The sequence below is a fragment of the Pezoporus wallicus genome, unplaced genomic scaffold (genome assembly GCF_028554395.1).
Source record: "Pezoporus wallicus isolate ANWC-B61680 ecotype Strahan unplaced genomic scaffold, APGP_CSIRO_Pwel_v1 scaffold_3294, whole genome shotgun sequence".
Classification (NCBI taxonomy): domain Eukaryota; kingdom Metazoa; phylum Chordata; class Aves; order Psittaciformes; family Psittacidae; genus Pezoporus; species Pezoporus wallicus.
In genome coordinates this window covers 3689695-3711134 of record NW_026635478.1, presented here as the reverse complement: position 1 = coordinate 3711134, position 21440 = coordinate 3689695, and the positions used below count along the sequence as shown (strand labels likewise).

General features: G+C 42.3%; 2 protein-coding genes across 5 annotated transcripts in view; both read right to left on the bottom strand.

The window, feature by feature from the left end:
* The window catches only part of LOC130608063 (solute carrier family 23 member 1-like), a 66392-nt gene that overhangs the window by 40622 nt on the left and 4330 nt on the right, over positions 1-21440 (bottom strand). The window lies entirely within an intron of this gene.
* Positions 4613-21440, bottom strand: part of CNOT4 (CCR4-NOT transcription complex subunit 4) — an 85439-nt gene continuing 68611 nt past the window's right edge. For 2 of the 4 annotated variants that reach the window (XM_057425640.1, XM_057425650.1), the window contains exons 11-12: positions 6821-7033; positions 4613-6052 (exon numbers count right to left, since the gene is read on the bottom strand). In XM_057425640.1, coding sequence (XP_057281623.1) covers positions 5751-6052; positions 6821-7033 — 515 coding nt within the window. In that variant the 3' untranslated portion in view covers positions 4613-5750. The remainder of the gene's footprint in view (positions 6053-6820; positions 7034-21440) is intronic. The other 2 variants (XM_057425659.1, XM_057425667.1) reach the window with 1 other exon arrangement.

The window sequence follows — 21440 nt, the reverse complement described above, 5'->3', positions numbered from 1 at the left end:
GATAGCTGCAAGGTCAGCTCATTGCAGATTCTGTTCCAGGCAAGCCTTACAATCAGTCACTTTCTGCTCAGCATCTGAGCAAAGAGAAAGCACTCTCAGTTCTTCATAAAAAAAAAAACAGGATTTGGGGATTTTAAACTTCAGACTCCACACAGGAAACCTCACTGAGCCCCGCAAACTCAACCAGAAAGAGCTGAGCAAGTTCTGGTGACAGCTTTACATTCTTCACTGAAGTTTAACATAGCACCCTCCTAGGACTGTGCGCACTAACAGAAGAGGTTTCAGACCCACTCTACAGATATGGACAAGGTTAAGGCCAAGACTTGTAACATTCAAATGCTAAAGCCATGAAACTCCAAAAAGATATTAACTGCAAACTTGAAAAGAACAGCCACCCACCATGGCTTTCTAGACTACCATTTTGAGTGCCGCTGTGCTGGTAGAAAGAAGAGAGCAAGCAAGTTCCAGTCTCTCCCCAGGTATCTCTGGAATGGAGGAGGTATTTGGCAAATTTGTAAGTCTGAGGACTGGGGGAGATAAAGAGCAGTCTAGCAGGATCCACAGGAGAAAGCAACAGTAAATGTGCCATGATTGTATCCCACTGAAACACTCCACCTCAAATGAGCTGCAGTAGATGGGCTCCTCATGACTGCCACAGGTCAGGCAGATCACTATTCCATCAGCTTTAGATTAACAACAATCTTTCTATACTGATTTTCTGATACAACCAACCTCTGTTCAAATTACTTCCACACCTAGTCTCAGTGCATCAGACCACCCTAAACACATGGTTTTCATCAACAAAGCTGGTAACACATCTGTTGCTGCCACAATCACCCAACTCACCTCAGACCTTCACAGTGCAGCAGTTCAGGCTCCTGCATCCCTGCAAGTCACCCTAGCTCCCTGTACTTATGTGGCAGGAACTGCATTTGACCATTTCTACCTCAGGAGCCTTCACTTTACCACATAAAGCAGTAAGCTAAGGGCAAAGGCAAACCCCAGAAGGATAGGGAGATGAAGATCCTGCTCATATACAGTGATCTTTCACATAGACCAGAGCATAATGAGGCTACACCATTTCTTATAACTGTAAGCCAACGCTACAATGATACTACACCTTCTTCCTCTTTAGGAGCTTTGTTTACAGTCACAACCATAAACAGAGGAAGACCTGAGAGCTGTTTCCCATCAGTGGAACGTCCCAGAGTAGGGTGAAAGATGCTGGGGTTTGGGTGAAGAGAAAGGCACACAAGCTCTTACAGTTAGTACATACACATGTAGCTAGAACAAATGATAATCAGTGAAGTGGAAGGCACTCCTGTAGCTAGCCATATAGGCACATGCTGCTACAATATGTAAAGCAACAAGTATTCTTAATGCATGGATTCAAGTCAACAAGCACTTCACATTATTTGCTTTGTCTCTGCTAAAAATACACACCACTGGTAGCTGGACTGGAGAAGAGTTCACTCCCCTAAAGATGTTGCAAGTACCTACAATCCCTTCAAGCAGGGCTGGTCCCCTAACACTTCAAGCATCGTGCTGCCTCTCAGTGTTTCTCAACACACCTCAGTTATGAGCAGTAAGTTTTTATTCCAGCACTATAGTTTTCACCAGAAGGAATCAGTCCCAGGCAATACAGCACCTGCTGTGCAGTGGATTTAGGCATGCTGGAGACCAACACCAAGTCTAAGCTCCTTTACAACCTAAGGCAACTTCCATACATCCTGAGAAGAGGGATGGACAAGAAGCACCTAGGTAACTGTTCTACAATGAAGTGTATTTTTCCAAGCTCCCTTGCACGGGTGAGGGAGGAAATTGGTGCATGACCCCCTTCTCCCTTCCTTTGACTTCTTTGCTCAAGTAAAATATCTCCACAGCAGGATAGCCAGCTCTACAAACTGTAAAAACCAAACCAACCCAAATCACAAAGCAAAAAACCAAATCCCCCCAAACCACCACCAAAAAACCCAAACCAAAAGCAAACCACATCCCACAAGACAAACTAAACGCACTGCATTCTTCTTACAATCCAACATCTTGAATGCCTGTCACTAAACGAGCATCTTAGAAAAATAAAAGCAAAACAAAACTTTCAGACAACAGAGTCTACAAGGAAGGGGAAGGAAAACAACAGTTTGAAGTTCAGGAACTAGAATACAAACTCAACTTCATAGTTAAAAACTGTCATGGAAATTGGCAATGGTGTTTTGAGTACGGTTAAAGCAGTCCTGTCTAGACACTGCATTTATAAGGGCACATACCTGCTCATGTTTTACTCGCAAGGAGGAAAGGGGAGTTATAAAAGGAAGAAAAAGGAATTTATGCAGGGCTCTTCACCTTACCTAGAAGCTGTAATTCAGAAAAAGATTGTTCCTTTATTACATACTAAAAAGAAAATAAAAAATAAAAAATAACAAAAACGGCAGCAGCCAGGAACCCTTCGGAGCAATCCAGCACTGCTGCCCCCCAAATTACTACATTTGAATTAACAATTCTTTGAAAATGCAACACAACTTGTTGTACCAACATGTTCATGGCTAACAATGAATAATAAATAATAATAAATCATGGCTCAATACATATTCATGTCTGTTTTGGAGGAGTCTGGTCCATTCTCCTTCTCCAATTTCATCTGTACCAGACACCATCTACCAAATGTGTTGCTAGTGCTAGGACACCAGCCTTTTAGTCAAGGACTGCTCTTTGCTTAAGAGCTGCAAGAGTCTAATATGTAAAATAGCAACAGACCATACACTGAGACAATAGCATGGACAAAGCAGACACAAGTATGCTCTCCTTTCAGTAGCTGTTCCTGTACATATCTTTTGTCACAGCAAAAGTCCATCAACAGAAATCTCAAGAGAAACTAACTGAGCTCCACATGGTCAAACAGTGAATTACCAGGTTGCTTTGCCATTGGGGTAGGGGGACATGCAGGAATTATCATCAAACAGTAGATAAAATTAAGGTAAGGGAGGCAGAAGCTGCACCCCCACACAACATGAACTGATGCATTTTAGTAACACCAATGTTACCCCCAGAGAAGTCTCTTGGGGAGGGCAGCACCATAAAGAGAAAAATCACTCGTTGTAAACCTTGGGCTGAAGGCTAAGAGTTTGTAAGCAGGACAACCACACAAGCTCTTGTGTGGTTCTCTCGAGGAGACGAAGCCTATTCTCTAGTGGTAGCAAGCCATGGACACAGGTTTCCCTCAACACATCCTAAACTGTGACAGAGACAAATCAAAACCCAGTAAGCTTCAGGAATTGCTGTGACACATAGGAAACAATTACAGCTGCTTTGGGAGGCTGGCTTATTTTCAGGGTCAGGAAGGGGACCCTTCTAAAATGGAAATCCAAAAGGTCAAAAATGCTCATGTCTAACAAGTGAGGAAGGAGAGAAAAAAAGAAAAGCCCCTTACAGCTTCACCAGCACCTCCAGCAGACTGTTCCTGCTGGGTTGCATCCCCAGTTGCAGAGGTAGCAGCAGGCACTGCCACTAGAGAGGATGTCCCAAGTCTGCAGCGCTTCTCCTTCCACCACCAACAGTTAAGAGTGGAGGATTGAGCAAGGACTGAGTGGCAAAACTGTTGTCTGCTTTGCAGGGGAATGCCGGCATCAATGGGTGTGTGCGTTGCCCCAGGTAACCAGAGCACACAGACCGCTGATCTGCAGCAACCATGCCTGTCCAGAAACAGTACATGCAGTTCCTTAAATAGACAGCAAATAGAGTACTAAACATCAACACAAGTAAGAGAAGAGCAACAGCAGGTAACTGCCAACAAGTAATGTTTTACAAAGCAGGACATTTAGAGTAATTTTATGCAGATTCAATGCCTGGTACCCCTCTCCAGTGATTGATTCAGGACTTGCTCCCACTCCCTGGACTGTGAAAGGCCAGCGCCCCCCACACTCATTAGGTGCCCAAAGTTCCACAGTGGGAATTCCCATCCTTTCCCCTGCCAGCAGTAAATACTTAGGAGGGGAGCCAGGCAGAACTATAGGTAACACCAAGTGAGAAATCCTTCTGCACAGGTATCTCTAGGATTTCAGGCTCTCAGCCATCCTTACGAGCTCCATCAATGCAGCACCCCAATCACAAGGTTGCTGGTTTTAAACATATCTGGCTGGAAGCACAAGAGCTTGTTGGAGGCCTTCTGTATGTTAAGATTTTGTCATTTCCTGTTGTGCAGTGACAGTATTTTACACCTTTAAGCGAGGTTGCTGACAGAAACTGAAGTTGTAGCTAGAATTCTCTGCCACACCTTCAAACACATTACTGCATGCTATCTGTCCCAAGTGCCATGGCATTTAAATCAGAACATACAAACAAGGTTTCACGCTTCAGATCTAAACAGATACCACCAATAAAGGTTAGAAACACAGCCTCTAGCTACTGCCATGAGTGAAAACAACAATCCCTTTAAAAATGTAAACACTGTACGCTTTTTCCACCCTCCAGTACAGAAGTCATCATGCAAAGCAGTATTCCCATGAAAAAAGTATCTCCAGTCTAGATGAACAGGAAATAACACCCCATGCAATGACATACAGTTAAACCAGATGCAGTAATTAAAAACTCAAAGAAATGAAAAGCAAACACAAAGTCATCATCAAGTTTTCTGTTTTATTTAAGATTTTAGTTTTAATTCTGAAGAAAGAGGTACATTTCCTTGGTTTTAGTTTTAGCGTCAGGTTATAACCATGTTTATTTATCTGTTTCTTTTTTTCCTGTCTTTTCAATACTGCACAAACGTCCAGAAACTACAGGGTTAAGTAAAAGCTGCAGGCAGAGGAGGTCAGAGGTTGCTCCTGATGGTGATCATGTGGCCCCAATGCAGTGCTATCCCAGAGTGCCCTAATCAGGTGGATTTTTTTTAATACAAAAAAACCCTAAAAATAAAATTAAAAAAAAAAAAAAGAAAGAGAGACTAAACAGAGGAGACAGAAAGACTGAAGTAAATATCACTCGTGTTTCAGCTGCTTATATTATGTATATGCTAGGTATTAAATCTGTGAATACTTTTAAAACATTAAGGTTTACTTTAAATCTAAAGCCAAAATTAAAGAAAAATCTTATTCTCCCCTCTTTAAGCCACTCTTTAGCAACATGCCAGTTACTCATAGCTATAAGTGTTCTGTCTTTCAACACACTTCATGTCAAACTGACTGACACAATAAAGTCCCTTTCTCAAAGAAATAAAAAATAAAAAACCAAACCAAACCCCAACACAGCAATTTCCCTGTGTAGTGCCACACTGAATGCAAAATAAATGCTAGGCCACTGCTTGCCCCACATGTTCAGTAATGTCATTTAAATGAAATACCCTTTTCATGTCTCTGCATTTGATTCTGCATTGCATTTTTCCCTACTGCAGATTGACACTTTTCCACTAGGCAGAAATACTCATATGCAAAAGACGTAAGACAGTACTATTCTCCTTAAGCACTGAGACTGCATTTTGATTGCTCTCTCTCTTTTTTTTTTTTCCTTAGAATGGTTAGAAATATTTCAAACAGTGTATTTCAAACACCGGCTCAGCAGAAACTTAACAAAAAGATACAGTCATGACCCTGTGATGGCATTGCATTTGGGGGGGGAAGTTTGATCAGGAACTGGATTCTTCAGAAAGAAAGATATGACAGGAAACAGTAGGTGGGCATAGGGAGGAGTCAGGGAGGGACACTTCCTGCATTTCTAACGTTTTGGGTTTTCTTTTTCTTTTTTTAATTCTTCCTCCTTTCCTAATGACGATCCAGCGCTGAGCTCTGTAGTAGATCTGTGGGGGTTTTACTGGGGGGTCTGAAGGCTGTCTGAAAGCCTGGAGGTGGGGAATGGAAGCTGGTGGGGTTTGACGGAGGAGAGTAGGGATTCCAACTGGCTCTGTGCAGAGGGATCTGTGTGCCGAAGGGGTTACTGTGGTGCGTCTGTGATGGTGCTGCACTGGGGCCGTCCACCTCTGTGAGGGCCTGAAGAGATTTTAGCCAATGTGGAGGATTGTCATCTTGAAGGGTGTCTAAACTGTTTCCTGTGGAAGCTGGGATACCTATGAAAAGAAGAAAAAAACAGGGATACAAGCAAGTCAGAGCAGAAGCAATAAGCTGAGCATGAAGGAGGTCAATTTAACCTAACAAACAGCAACAGTGAGAAAACATGATTAGTTTGTACAGCAAATGCATTTTACATTATTATATATAATTACCCTGCCCGCAAAACATTTAACATTAAATCCAGACAGGAAAAAGTTCCCCCTCAGAGCACTTCATAACCACACATTTTTCTATCAAACAACCTTTGCAAGAACTGCATCCCTGTTGACGTGACCTTACCACACCAAACTATCAGTACGCTGCATGCTTCACCTCCTACTCTGCCTGCCTGAATCATGCTTCAGCCTCTCTAATAGGGAAACACAACCAGACAGCCTTATAAAAGAGAGCTTTATAAACAAGTGGAGTATGTCCCCTTTTTAAATAACAAAGTCCAGTGAATGCCTTCAGTGCCTCAGGACCAGCGGCGCACATACCGGACATGCCACTCAACAGAAGGGACACCTACAGATTGACCCTATAGATAAGTGCTGATCCACCTGACTGCCTGCAAAGGTCCTGGGCATGCATTGCAAAGGCCTAAGTGACACTTTGTTATACCTAGCAGTTCCACAAAAATTCCTGGACCCTTGAGGTTTTGTGGATGGAAGCTGGAAGAGACCACCGCATACTGACTTTTTCTTTTTTCCAGATGTCAAATCAGTTTGTGCCAAATACCCATTTGATGGTTTGCCAGCGGAGCTGAAGGAGTGAGAAACGGTTACCTGTGATGATTGCGGGGTCCATCCAGCTGCCAGGGCTGTCCCAATTCAGGCTGTCGGTGGTGGCAGTGTTGGACGTTGGTACACTGTGGTTGGCGTTGGAGGGGGAAGAAGCATTGGGCAGTCCACCAAAGTTGATGTTAATGTTCGGTAGAAGTGCCCTTAGCCCGTCCTGCCATTCCTTCATATTTAAACTCTCTACAGAACTGCTGTTGTCTGGGAGATTTACCAACAAAAAAAAAAAATGAAAGATAAAAAAATAAAAAGCTGAAGTTAGAAACAGATGTCCTTCTTTGGTGGGGTATGGGATTTTCTTTTTATGCTAAGCATGTAATACTTCCCCTGTCCAAAAACTAGGGTCAGTGTTTGTGGGATTGATGAATTATTCAGAGGGGCTGGCAGGTTTTAAACCAGGTATAAGGGAATGGGAGAAAGATTTAACTCCTCCCCCAGTTTGTACTTCCCCCCCCTTTTTTTTTTCAGTTCAGAGACTCAAATTATCAAGGCCGCAGTGGTTCTCCCTCTATTACTAATAGGGGAAAATCTACCAGATCCTTTATGTGAATACTTCTTGTTGCAAGCTAGACAACCCAATTTGGCTGCTTTATTAAACAGGCAGCAGGCTTGAAAGGTTTGTTTTCTTTGAAGTGTATCAAAATGAAGAAAGGCTAGGTAGGGCTTTGCAATAGAAACCGAACATGAGGAACCAGGGAGGTGGAGGAATATCACAGAAGCTTTTTGTTTTGTTACAGCTTGCTCATTCACAGCCCTACAGATGTTCTTCCGAAGGAAATGGTAATTAGGTTCTCATGAAGTCGGAGGGAGTGCAATTTCCTCTTGCAGTTGAAGAACAGTAGTGAAAATTCTTTAGAGACCTTTAAGAATAAGTCCCGACACAGCAACAGCCTCAAAACTTTGGGAGGCAAACCAGCTGGACACCAAAACAGACAAGTCTCAACTATTTGCCTGGATGTTTCAGGGCACGTAGTAAAATAGGACAACAGGAGAACATGGCTATTAGCACTACAGCAAATGATCCCTAAACACAGATGTTAAACCATTCTATCTAGAACAGACTACCAGGTTCTAAGATCCATCTCCTTTAGGTATATTAAAGCAAAACAAATCAGGCAGGAGCATCCCAGTATTTATCAGCCAATACAAAAAGTAACAATTAACTTGTGGTCAAATACATTTTAAAAGAAAGTGCTGGGTAGTACACTGGCAGCACACTCTCCTTAACAAAATCCTATAATATAATTTTAACTATTTCTGCCTGTCCAAATAGAAGAAATGACCTTGATGGCAATCAGAAGTCTTACAGTGAGTTACTTACACAATATTGTTAACTTCATCAACAACAGAAGAGACTTAAGCCTTCACGGAAAACAAGAGGGTATCACTAACTTGCAACTCTATGTTAGGGGGTGAAGAAAGTTTCACTTGCTATGAAAACCTGCCTTGGCAATTTTTGTAAAGCTGAATGCTCAGAAAGAACTGATATTTTGAGCAATTATCATTTTGTAACTAGAGGGGGTGGGAAGAGAAGCAAGTTCTTGAAAGCCTGTGCTTTCATGTAGAACTCTCCTTCCCCAGGCCAAATAATTTTTAGAGTAAGATTTATATAAGATTCTGCTTCTGTACAGAATTGCAGCAAGCAACTTCAATCACACATCACAGCTCAGTCATACCTCAGTCCATGTAACCAACTAAACTTCAAAACAAATTACTATGCAAATCTGCTATATCCACTTTGCCTATGATGACTGTTGGAGCAAAACATTCATTTCTAACCCTATGCATACCTAATGCAATTGTTTTAGTGCAAGCATCCAACCTTCAAGCATAAATGTCCCCACATAGCAAGCAGGACAGAAGCTAACATCTAGAACTCCTGTGGCCAGACTGATACTGTGCAGGGAGCCTGGACAAGGATAACAGCACAGATGCTAACAGCATACTAAAATCATCCTCTGTGCCTGGGCAAGATTGCAGCATACATCTGCCCACAGACTTTGCAAAGTTTACAGCTGACTGCTGTCATCGCCATGCACTGACTGAAGCTGGGGAATCACTCTTCATCAGAGGTTACAGCATGAAGTACCTTCATGGGGGAAACGGACAATTCCTAAGCATTCCCATAAACAAACAAGAGACGGATCAAAATTCAGGTAGTGGAAATAAACCCCAAAGCCTGCCTATTACAACATGCACCATGATGTATCTAAAGATAAAATTTTGAAGTGCTACAGGAGAAAAAGTAGCAGTGACAGAACTGCAGCTCTGCCTCAAGCAAGTAACTTAGGAACAGCTTTTTAGTAGCACTTTAGCACACACACAATCAAGTGGCCAGACTTAAGTGTGACCATCCACACACTGTGTGCAGCAATGTGCTCATGGGGCATACAAGGCACTTAGGGTGAAAAAAAAAAAACCCACCAAAACAGGCTTATCAGCAATTTTTCTGCATTCATTCAGCAGTTAGCCATAGTGCATACAACTACATTCATTTCTCCCACTGTGAATCAAGTATACTTCCTGTTCCCTTCCTGTTTTCTTTGCGATACTAATGCACACAATAAACAATTTTAGAGCTTGGTGCAGTATATTTTTCATTCAAACCTATGCTCCTAGGGTTAAAAAAAAAATAATCGAGATTTCAAAAAGTATTAGCCAGAATTATCCTCAACAGTTATTCGCTCACAGCCCTCTTGAACATCCATAAGCCTATTTGAGACATTTCTTAATTCATTTTCTGGAACAGAAGTAGCCAGCTCATGATCACAGAAATAACTGCAACAGATTCTGCAGTTTCTACTTTATTTTCTCACAGCTGCTTCCAACAGCTTGGGCAAATAAATACATTTCAGTTTAATTACTTGCTTCTGCAAAATGCATACACAAGATGCTTACTAGAAGCACGCATTACTGAGCATACTCACTGCAATGCCTGTGAGCCCTGCAAGAACATAGTGATCTTAATCATGGACATTACTAACCACTAATATGCCCTCCTCAAAGTTCATGGGCAAGTAAATAAACGTGGTAAACTACACACCTGCAAAATGTCATTGAGGAAGTCTAATGAAGACAAAGCCAGCAACATTTCCCAAGGAATGGGACATGAAAAAAATCTAGTAGGACATTAGGCCACCTGGGGCTAAGAAAATACATGTATTTTTGTTATGTTATTCTCCATCTAAAAATAGACATAATACGGCATACGTAAGAGTCCAGAAAGATAACAAGCAGTTTTGATACAAGATTTTCATGGAACAGAAAAGGCTGGCATTGTTTGGTGAGGAGACAATCTGTGTGACAGGCATGGTGCACCACTGCTGTGTACCCTCACACAGAACAGAAGAAAGTTAGAAGAAACTGAGGAAGAACGTCTTTATCTCAACTGTCAGTACAAAATTCAGTTAGAGCCACAGACATCCATGTTTTATTTGCTAGCAATAAGGAAGTTACTTATTAAAGTCTTGTGCTCCTGGGTGCAAAAGTGACAAACCAGAAAATTCCCAAAGATTTATCATCTTTCCCAGCAGCTGGGCTTGCAGGGCTGAAAGGCAAGCTCTGATAAAAACATTGCCCTCTAACACAAAAGGAAAAGCAAGAAAAATATTACTCAGGTGTCTCTAACAGGGTTTTCCATCTTGGCTAACAAGTGCACATGGTAAAGGAAAAAGAAGCCCCAAACATGACCAAAGTTCACAGCTCTGTCATACTCCCAGCCCTTAAGCTGCAATTAAATTATTCTTGTAATATGGGATCTGGTAAGGGATTAAAATGCATTAAGGCGTTAAAGTAGATGGGATCAGTGGAGAATGCAAGGCTTTATGACACTCCCTGCATTGCCCTCTGAGGCCTCAGTTACTGTCTGTGATAGGTAAAACACCCAATTAGAAAAACTCCTGATGGCAACCCCAAGTACGTGAGCCATCTCCAGGCACCATGCACCTGTACCCAAACCAAACAATTAAATGAGCATGTCTTTGCTGGAGTCTGACAAGTTTTAAACAAGAGCCTAAGTGAAAATACAAGTCCACCCCAGAGTCAGGAGTTACTTCCACCATCTAAAGAAAACAAGTATATTCGGAAGACCACAGAAAGGTCTGGGTTAGACAAGACCTCTAAAGGTCATCTTATCCAGCCCCCCTGCCACCTTTAGAGACATCTTTCACTAGATCAGGATGTTCAGAACCCTATCCCATCTGGCCCTGAACACTTCCAAGGCCAGGACAAGGAGAACCAAACCCAAACTCATGCACACACCACCTTCTCCTCCCCTCAGCTAGCTGTTCTGTTACTTAGATTTATACTCCCCCATGAAGCCAGCCCTGTAGTTAAAAAAGATCTATTAAAAGGGCATTTGCTTATTATCTTTCCCTAATTCTAAATTTAACTGGTTAAAGGGAGTAATTTTTAGAGTAGCTAAAAGACTTCTCAGTTGGACGTCATAACACAGGGGCGTGAGAACCAATACATCACTGTCTCCCTCTCTCAAGGAGTGGAAATACTGCCGCCTTCCACGAACTCATCCTACTTTAAAGCAGTATGTCCACAGACAGTAGGAAAATGTAGAAGAAAACAAGTTAAAACCCAGTTGACTTCAGTGAGAAGATTTTACACACCAAGATAAATTGGAGATTTCTTCCCCCATGCCCCAGCTTTGTCTCTGAGAGAATAATCTGATGAAGCATCACTGAAAGCACCACTACGCACATGAAAAATATGCTTGAATACACATCCCGAACTCCCGTCTATCCTTGCTGTGCATTTCATAATCCTCTCTGGTCTAGCAGAAATTTGTGTTTACAGAGGTGAACAGATCCCACAGTTCTAGCACTGAACTTTTTCATGTGTCTGAGGCAGTATGCCAGTATGAAATACTTGTATGTAAAATTTTCAAAGCCAACCACTATCTTAAAGTGAGCAAAAGGAAGGGAAAAAAACTTTATAACAAACTTGCCCACCCAATTTAAATTAAAAAATATTACTTAAAGTCAGCTCAAAATGGAATATGATTGAGAAGCCTGAACATTCAAATGTATAAAACCTGGTTATTAGTGAATTTTTAAATAAAATCATCATCCAGTCATGACATCCTACCAGTCTGGTAGTGTTACGTCAGTACCTGTAACACCTTAACATCACTCCTTCAAATCAGGAAAGAGTGGTTTTCTTTTCTGGTGGAGAGACAGCAGAGAAGATGATGGCCAAGCAAGAAACACTGTTCTGCTGTACACAGTAAATACCCTAGAAGATGTCTGCACTAGTGTCAGCTGCATTGACACAGGGTGTTCCCTGACTTCATAAATTCTGACAAATGCAAACCCAGAAGCGTTTTAGACTAGGCTGCACTACATTTGTGATTTTGATGCACTTGACCTTTTACATTGAGGGTAATGGGACAGCATGTCTCACAGTTCACTTGATGGAAGACAAGCACAGTAAAACAAATGTCCTACAAAGACTAGACCATTTCAAATTATTGCTCCAATTCTGATACAAATCTACGGTCAAATCCATATTAAAATTCATACAGTACACAAATAAATACAACTAATAGCAAAGATTGCAAGACCACCACATTAAGCGTAAAGCAAGTGTATTTTTTTGCTCTGCCAAAATTATATTCCAAGCTATTACATGAGCCTGTTTTTGTACTAATTGTGTAAGACCATTAAATACCTTTATGCCAAGAGTCCTAAATATCCTAGTTCCACAGAAAAACAAGCAGTCCTGCAAATGTAGGTTGCAATTTTAAAAAAAAAAAATGGCTGAGGCGAGTAGCTCGAGAGAGGATGCTTTCAACACCAGAGCGGGGCGGGGGGCAGAGATCAGCGTCCAGGAGCCTCAACTCAGAGCGACAAGAGCCACCGAGGGAGCCTCAAGTCCTTGACAGGACCTGCCCAGGAGCCAGCAGCTCAGCTGACGAGAGCGAGCAGCTGACTCACACAGGGCAGAGCCAGGAGGAACAGCGGGTCATTTGCTGAGGTGAGTAGCTCGAGAGAGGACGCCTTCAACATGGGCTGCTATGACTGGAGTGTTGGAATGGAAGGTTACAGGCTCTTTAGAAAAGACAGGCCTGGCAGGCAGGGAGGGGGAGTTGCCCTTTATGTTAGGGATAGGCTGGAGAGTATGGAACTCTGTCTGGGGACAGGTGAGCAGTCCACAGAGAGTTTGTGGGTCAGGGTTAAAGGGAAAACAGCTGTGGGAGACATTACTGTGGGGATCTGTTACAGAACGCCTGATCAAGGAGAACCTGCAGATGAAGCACTCCATAGACAGATAGGAAAAGCCTCACACTCGCAGGCCCTTGTTCTCATGGGTGACTTCAACCACCCTGACATCTGTTGGAAGGACGGTACGGCCAGGCACAAGCAATCCAGGAGGTTCCTCGATTGTGTGGAAGACAACTTCCTTCTGCAAGTAATAGAAGAGCTGACAAGGAGAGGTGCCATGCTTGACCTTGTGCTCACCAACAGGGAAGGGCTCGTTGGAAATGTGATGCTCCAGGGCAGCCTTGGATGCAGCGATCACGAGATGCTCTAATTTGAGATCCTCAGGACAGTGAGAAGAGCGTGCAGCAAGCTCACTGCCCTGGACTTCAAAAGAGCAGACTTTGGCCTCTTCAGGAACCTGCTTAGCAAGGTTCCATGGGATACAGCCCTAGAGGGCAGGGGGGCCCAAGACTGTTGGTTGATATTCAAGGATCACCTGCTACAAGCTCAGGAGTGTTGCATCCCAACCAGAAGGAAGTGCAGCAGGAGGGCCAGGAGACCTCCTTGGATGGATAAGGAGCTCCTGAGGAAAATTCAAATGAAAAAAGAGGCTTATAATAAGTGGAAGCAAGGACAGGCAGCCTGGGAAGAGTACAGGGATGCTGTTCGGGAAGCTAGGGACCAGGTTAGGAAAGCTAAGGCCCAGTTAGAATTAAACTTGGCTAGGGATATAAAGGATAACAGGAAGGGATTCTGCAGGTACATAGCAAATAAAAAACAGACTAGGGAGAACGCAGGCCCCCTCAGGAAGCTCTTGGGAGAACTGGCTACACAGGATTTGGAGAAGGCTGAGGCTCCGAATGACTTCTTTGCCTCGGTCTTCACTGCCAAAGGCTCTGACCAAACCACCCAAGTCTTGGAAGGCAGACGCAGGGACTGTGAGAATGAAGACCTTAGCCCCACTGTAGGAGAGGATCTGGTTTGAGACCATCTTAAAAATCTGAACATGCAGAAGTCCATGGGTCCTGATGAAATCCATCCACGGGTCCTGAAGGAGCTGGCAAATGAAGTTGCGAAGCTGCTGGCCATCATATTTGATGATAAATCATGGCAGTCAGGTGAAGTTCCCGATGACTGGAAAAAGGGAAATATAACCCCCATTTTCAAGGGGAAAATGGATGACCCAGGGAATTACAGACCAGTTAGTCTCACCTCTGTGCCTGGCAAAATCTTGGAGCAGATTCTCCTGGAAGGCATGCTAAGGCACATGAAAAACAACAAGGTGCTTGGTGACAGCCAGCATGGCTTCACTAAGGGGAAATCCTGCCTGACCAATCTGGGGGCCTTCTATGATGGGGCTACAGAACTGATGGACGGGGTAGAGCAGTTGATGTCATCTACGTGGACTTGTGCAAAGCGTTTGACACTGTCCCACACAACATCCTTGTCTCTAAATTGGAGAGACATCAATTTGATGGGTGGACCACTCAGTGGATAAAGAACTGGCTGGATGGCTGCACACAAAGAGTTGTGGTCAATGGCTCAATGTCCGGCTGGAGACCAGTAAGGAGTAGTGTCCCTCAGGGATCGGTGTTGGGACCGGTCTTGTTCAACATCTTCGTTGCTGACATGGACAGTGGGATTGAGTGCACCCTCAGCAAGTTTGCCAATGACACCAAGCTGTGTGGTTCAGTTGATACGCTGGACAGAAGGAATGCCATCCAGAGGGACCTAGACACACTTGTGAGGTGGGCTGATGCCAACCTCATGAAGTTTAACCATGCCAAGTGCAAGGTACTACAGCTGGATCAGAGCAACCCCAGGCACAGCTACAGGTTGGGAAAAGAATAGATTCAGAGCAGCCCTGTGGAGAAGGACTTGGGGGTGCTGGTTGATGAGAAAATGAACATGAGCCGGCAGTGTGCACTTGCAGCCCAGAAAGCCAACTGTATCCTGGCCTGCATCAAAAGGAGCGTGACCAGCAGGTCAAAGGAGGTGATCCTGCCGCTCTACTCTGCTCTCGTGAGACCTCACTTGGAGTAGTTTGTGCAGTTCTGGTGTCCTCACCATAAAAAGGACATGGAACTGTTGGAACAAGTCCAGAGAAGGGCCACGAGGATGATCAGGGGACTGGAGCACCTCCCGTATGAGGACGGGCTGAGAAAGTTGGGGCTGTTCAGCTTGGAGAAGAGAAGGCTGCATGGAGACCTCATAGCAGCCTTCCAGTATCTGAAGGGAGCCTATAGGGATGCTGGGGAGGGGCTCTTCATTAGAGACTGTAGCAATAGGACAAGGGGTAATGGGTTGAAACTTAAACAGGGGAAGTTTAGATTGGATCTAAGGAGGAAATTCTTTCCTGTTAGGGTGGTGAGGCACTGGAATGGTTTGCCCAGGGAGGTTGTGAATGCTCCATCCCTGTTGGTGTTCAAGGCCAGGTTGGAGAGAGCCTTGTGTGATATGGTCTAGTGTGAGGTGTCCCTGCCCATGGCAGGGGGGCTGGAACTTGATGATCTTAAGTTCCTTTCCAACCCTAACTATTCTATGATTCTATTCTTTAAGAACCTATCAGTATACCATGTGCGTGACAAAGGCACAAAACAGCACTACAGAAAAGCAGCAAATAAGCAAAAGAAATTCGGAAAATCAACATGTGAAATAAACTCAGTTATCAGCATCTTGTACCTAACTGCACAGACTGAAGAGGCTACCAAGGTGTATTGTGTAACAGGCTGGCTATTGCAATGACCAGCTTGTAAGAAGGCCTGTGTGAAATCTTCAAAGGCACTGTACAGTAACAGTTTTGAGGCCATGGCAAGACAATCAGAATGCTGAATTTCAGCTGTGGGAAGGGGGGGGAGGAAGAGGAGGGGGGAGGAAGGGGGGGGGGGTGGTGGAGACAGACTACTAGAAGGAGTTCACCAGGAGTCTTTCAACACAGTTAGAAATAAAGGGGCCACCAGAAAAACATATCCTTTGCAGTGACATCTCTTGAGACTTCACTGATTTTGTGTGCTTGTGATTTCGAGGAATCCCACAATGCTTAAGCTAAATGATGGAGTTTCACACATTCACATAGGCCTGAGAATGTCACTGGCAGATTAAAGAAAACTGAATCTATCTTCATTTAACCAGCGTAAATAGCAGGGCTGCCCATCAGGAATACAAATAACCATTTTATATTAGGGAGGTATCAAGTGACAGAAGCACTGGCAGATAAAGCTGCTTGCAGGGAACATTTAAAAGCCTCACCAACATTTCTGACACACAGGAAGCAACTTGCCAATCCATGAAAACAGCTTTCTAAGTGTCATACCACAATGTGGATTTCACATGGAAGACTTACAGTCTTGAGCTCTAAGAGCTGGTGCAACAAGAAGTGTACATATATACATGCACATGTATATGTACATCCACACACCTACAAAATTGTCTTTGTTAGTCAAGAGACACACGTCCCCCCTCAGCTTTAAACAGTGCACGTAAAGCAGCTTTTATTTTGATTCCATATTGATTTCCGTTGTCAGATTGCTCAGTTTGAAAGACAGCCATGTAAACAAAAAAGCACTATTTTTTAATTCAAAATAAATCAAGTGCAACGTAACATGCCAGTAAGCCAAATTATCAAGTAGAAGAGGAATATACTGAATTTGAAAGTATACACTTCAAAGGGAAAGTAATTTTTTCTCAATAATTTTCCTTTTTGTTGAAGATCTGACAGCACAAGTTTTAAGCTGTCTGTGACTAAGTTAGTATAAAGAGTCAGACAATTTCTTTCCAGGGGAAATCCCTTCTATAACATCAGTGAGGGGACATCTCATCTTAGATATTCAACAGGAAGATTCATATTTGCTTATATGTACAGTATCAGGATTTTAGTAGGCTTGAAAAAAGCAATTTTACATTAAGTATTCCAGAGAGCTCTTGTGATTTACTCATACTTACCATGACTCAAGAGACCAAATCTAATACATAGTTATAGCAGCCAGCCACCCAATTTTAAGCTCTAAATAAACTTAAAATTGAGACTCCAACTTGCTTTGAAAAACATGCTTGACTTCATATTCAGTGTTTCCACGGTATCCCACTTTTTATTATTGACTTTTTAATCATATATTGCTAAAACCACATAGTGGTCAATTGCAGGACTTCAATCTAGTTGGGGCCCACTGTCCTGCATACAAAAAAGACAATATATTCTGTAATGATTCCACCTTAGTCAATAGCCTCTTTTCCATGTGAGCTAGCAAGATGCTTCTCATCCAAACAAAAAAAAAAAAAGCACCCCATAAGAAAAAAGCCAGCTCTTACCACTGATAATCTTCAATATTAACAGAAACCTAAGCTGAACATACAAAGACTTAAGATACTGAAACCTACATATAGAACAGTTCGATTAAAAAGCTTAGAAAAACCATGCATTTCTATTAATCTGAGAAAAAAACGTTCATTTAATCCATGTATATACATGCTGCTTACTCTCAGATCCTGTACCATGCTTTAACATCACCAGGATGCCCTGTGTCCTGGGTTCCCTAGTAGTAGTAAGAGAAAAATGACTGCTACTGCTGAACCCAGGATACTCTGTCTGTCAACAAAAACCAGTACTTTGACCTTACGTGAAAATCCTGGGTATACAAGTGTACTTATAGATATACGCATAAATAAGAATACATGGAATTTGCCCTATGGCAAATGCAATAACTAGAACGGGGGGGAATCAGATCCTCAAGCTGTATAGATAATTAGCAAGAGCTTTTCTAGTTATGGAGATTCTAGATTCCAGGAGTCCCCAAAACCAATTCTAACCAAAGCTGTGAGACCAGCATTAGCACAGCAAATGCATACTCTGAGAAATGATAAATTATTTTTTCCAGAGCTGTAACAAACAATTAAGGCTAATGTACATTTATAGATACTTCAATCATTCTGTGGGAAGATCAGATAAAGCTGAGAAGAAAAAAAACCTTCCATGATATGAAATTAATCCTGATTACTAAATACTGTCTTCCAGTAGAGGTGACCTACTTTTTAAACACATGGGTTTTTTAAAGTAATTCCTTTGGGAACAAGCTGAAGTTCAAATGAGGTTGTGACGTAGAAGGAACCAAGAGACAGCAAAGCATAGAAAAGATCAGATTTTTTTTCTTTATATCCCCCCCCCCCCCCGAAATGTGATTTGGTATTGCTGAAGGAGACACACTTCTTGTAAAGCTGCTTTTTCAATTGCTGTTATCCCTTCAGGATATTTCATTTACACTCCTCCCCAGTACAATTTCTAAAAAGATTGTGTTTGCTCTTTCTCAATGATTCTTCAAGTTGGTGCATTTCAAAATATGTTTCTGCATAAAGCAGATGAACTGTCTGTGCTTTCTGCTAAAGTTCATCAGTCATAATTGGTATTCTGTGAGATGGACTTGACTTAGAAGGAACTGAGGTTTCAGATCCGTGCCCAAGGCACAGCCTCTTGTCAAACACTGCCACTAACAGGTGGCACTGCCAAGTATACTAATTCCCAGGCTTACAAGGAAAAATGCCAGGTTTTTAACATCACTAAGACAATTACATCTCTTAACTCATGCTGGTGGTTTATTGTGTATTTTGAAGTGCCAGTCTGTAGTTTAGAAAAGCACTGAATAGAACACAGCACCCCTAAACTGAGCATCTGCCTGCTGGAGGAGACACATGCTACATCAGCCAACAGATCTGCCTTTTAACACCACTGCAGAGCAGTCCCAAGATCTTACAGGTTACCTGTGAAAGGAAACAGCTTTTTCTAACTTTTGGTGAAGCAGGCCTAAAGAGGAAGGAAAAGTTCTTGTTCTGAAAGGAATAAATGCAGTCTTCCATCCCTAAAACACAAAGGTCCAGTATCTAATGCAGCTGAAGCTCATTTGATGACAGTACTACAGACACACACAGTCAAGGAATTTGATGTGAAATACCTCCTGTATACTTGCTTCCCCCATTTCTGGGAAAGAGTTACCCCAAAAGCTGTCAGGATTGATGGTCTAGAATGCACATTAGGTCAGCCACTCAGGCCACGTATTTCAGTGAATAATGCGTTTATTTCAAGTCTAGCAGTGTTAAAGTGATTAGTCATTCCTCTGATGTACTGCAGCCAAAAAAGCGGATCTTCCCCCCACCTTTTTCTTTGCATTTTTATCACATTTTCATCTTCCGAAATAAAATTACACATTTAAAAACAAGCATCTTACTACTCAAAAAGGATGCCTATTTTTCACTGCCATCCCTAATCTTTACAATCAAGGATTAAGAAATATTTAAGACCTTAAAACCAAGCTCCTGGAGATGAGGCACAGATACTTATATGTCAGGCTTCATTTGAAACAGTATCTCCTATATAATAATATGAAAAAAACTGACAGCTTTTACAAGCAATTGCAACATTAACACTGAAAAGGCACTAGGAGGGAAGGGTGGGTATGTGAGGTGAGATGTTGGAACAGATGAAGAAGCAGCAGGACTTAAAGGACAGGTGCTCTGGATGAAGTTCTCCCAGAGACTGTGACAAGATTATGCTAAGGAAGGGAGGCCTTAGTAGGAAATGTAACAAGTATAGGGGAGTTAAGGGATAAGACACCAGAGGTAGGACAAGGAACATCCATAGGAGATTTCAAACAGTGTGACTTCAATCTTGACACTGATTTAGTATTTGAGATTAATCCAAAATGCCATTTACTTCATTTGAAACCTGGCAGCACCTAGGTACATTAAAAAAAAAACACCTCCAGAGCAACGGAAGCAAGCAAGCCAATAGTTCATTTTCAAATCAAATTTGTTCCATACTGTGCTAAACACTTCATCTCCAGTGAAACAAAATTAGTTATGATGGGAAATAAATGAAGAATTCATTTTGTGCGTGGGGGATACACACAGACACAAAGCACCTCCTAAAGAAGGGCTGTGGAGGCCCAAAAACCTCTATGGAAAGAAATGGGATGGACTGGGTGAAAGGACTGCTAAGAACAAAATGTTCAGTGGCAAAAACTGCACTAGGAACAGTTATTTTTGCTGAGGAAAATGGGATACGCAGGGTCTATGCAAGGGTCAGTAAAAGCAATACTGGTAACAGCTGAGGGTTGTTTACAAACAATTCTTTTTATTTTACCATTTCAAATCAGTGTTCAGGCCTTTATTTTCAAATGAGGAGTGACCCTGATAATCAGGGTAACACATCCACTTCTGAGAGGAGCTGCTCTGCACTGTGTAAAGACACAAGCCTTTGGAGGCGACACACACAGCACCTACAAGTAATACTGTTAGGTCAAGAGAAAAAGTGTAGCAAAACCTTCTTTCAACCACTGCATCCATATAAAGGGATGTGAGGCAACACCGTTTAAGTCACATTGCCAGTTGCTAGGGCATAGGATTAAATGCGTTTTGTACACAGCATCTGAAGAGTTTTACATTTTACAACATGCTGAATTCAAACAGCCATACCACATGGGCTCTTTCAAAAAGGCAAAAAAGAAACAGAACCCCTCTCCAAACCCCATACCAAATTTTAATCTTGAGACCACAGAAGAGTGTCAGCTGCAAATTCAATTTTTTTTGTCCATGACTATATAAAACCAGCCATGTTTTCCTTTGTTCAGGAGACAGAATCATCTATTAAGAATCAACCTAGAGAGAGGAGACAAAGTCAAAAGGACAAAGGTCAAATAAGAAGTGTGCACCCCAAATGGAAATGTGTTGACATGCTCTGTTCTCAAAACAACCACTAATTCTGATATCCCACCCTTCTCTGTGGTCTGAATAAAGTCTTTTAAACAATACAATCAGAGCCAACATAGAGGGACCTTCCCTTCTTTTACTAAGAAGTTACCCAAAAGGTAGCATTAAGCAAGAAAAGATTTTATGTTCAAGACAAATTTATTAGGTGGGGGCACAGAGGCCAGAAAGTAAAAAGCCAGACAAGATATAACACCATCAGCTGTTCAGATATGGAAGAGCTCAGGACATAAAATAAGCAGTAAGGCTGTGGACCTTCTTAATATAATCTCCACTGCTTTGCCCTCCCTGCTACTCGCTATTGCTTCACAACCTAAATGCAGGCAAGACTTGAAAATGTGCACGCTAATAGGAGTCTTGATAAGGAATGCAACACCACTATCACAAAGACTGTTGGATGGCACTCAAAGTTAATACAATTGTAAACTTAAAGATGAGACTGAGACAATAAATAGGTACACATAATTCCATCAATTAGGCTGTGCATATTCAAGAGATATAAGCCACAATATCAAAACAAAAGGCCAAGAGAACAGAATTTTGATTTGTCTACTATATTTGACTATGAAGACTTAGGACATTCAAGCCTCCTGTTTTGAAATTTCAAGAACAGTCCCAATCTGAACAGGGTTTAATTCTTTGTA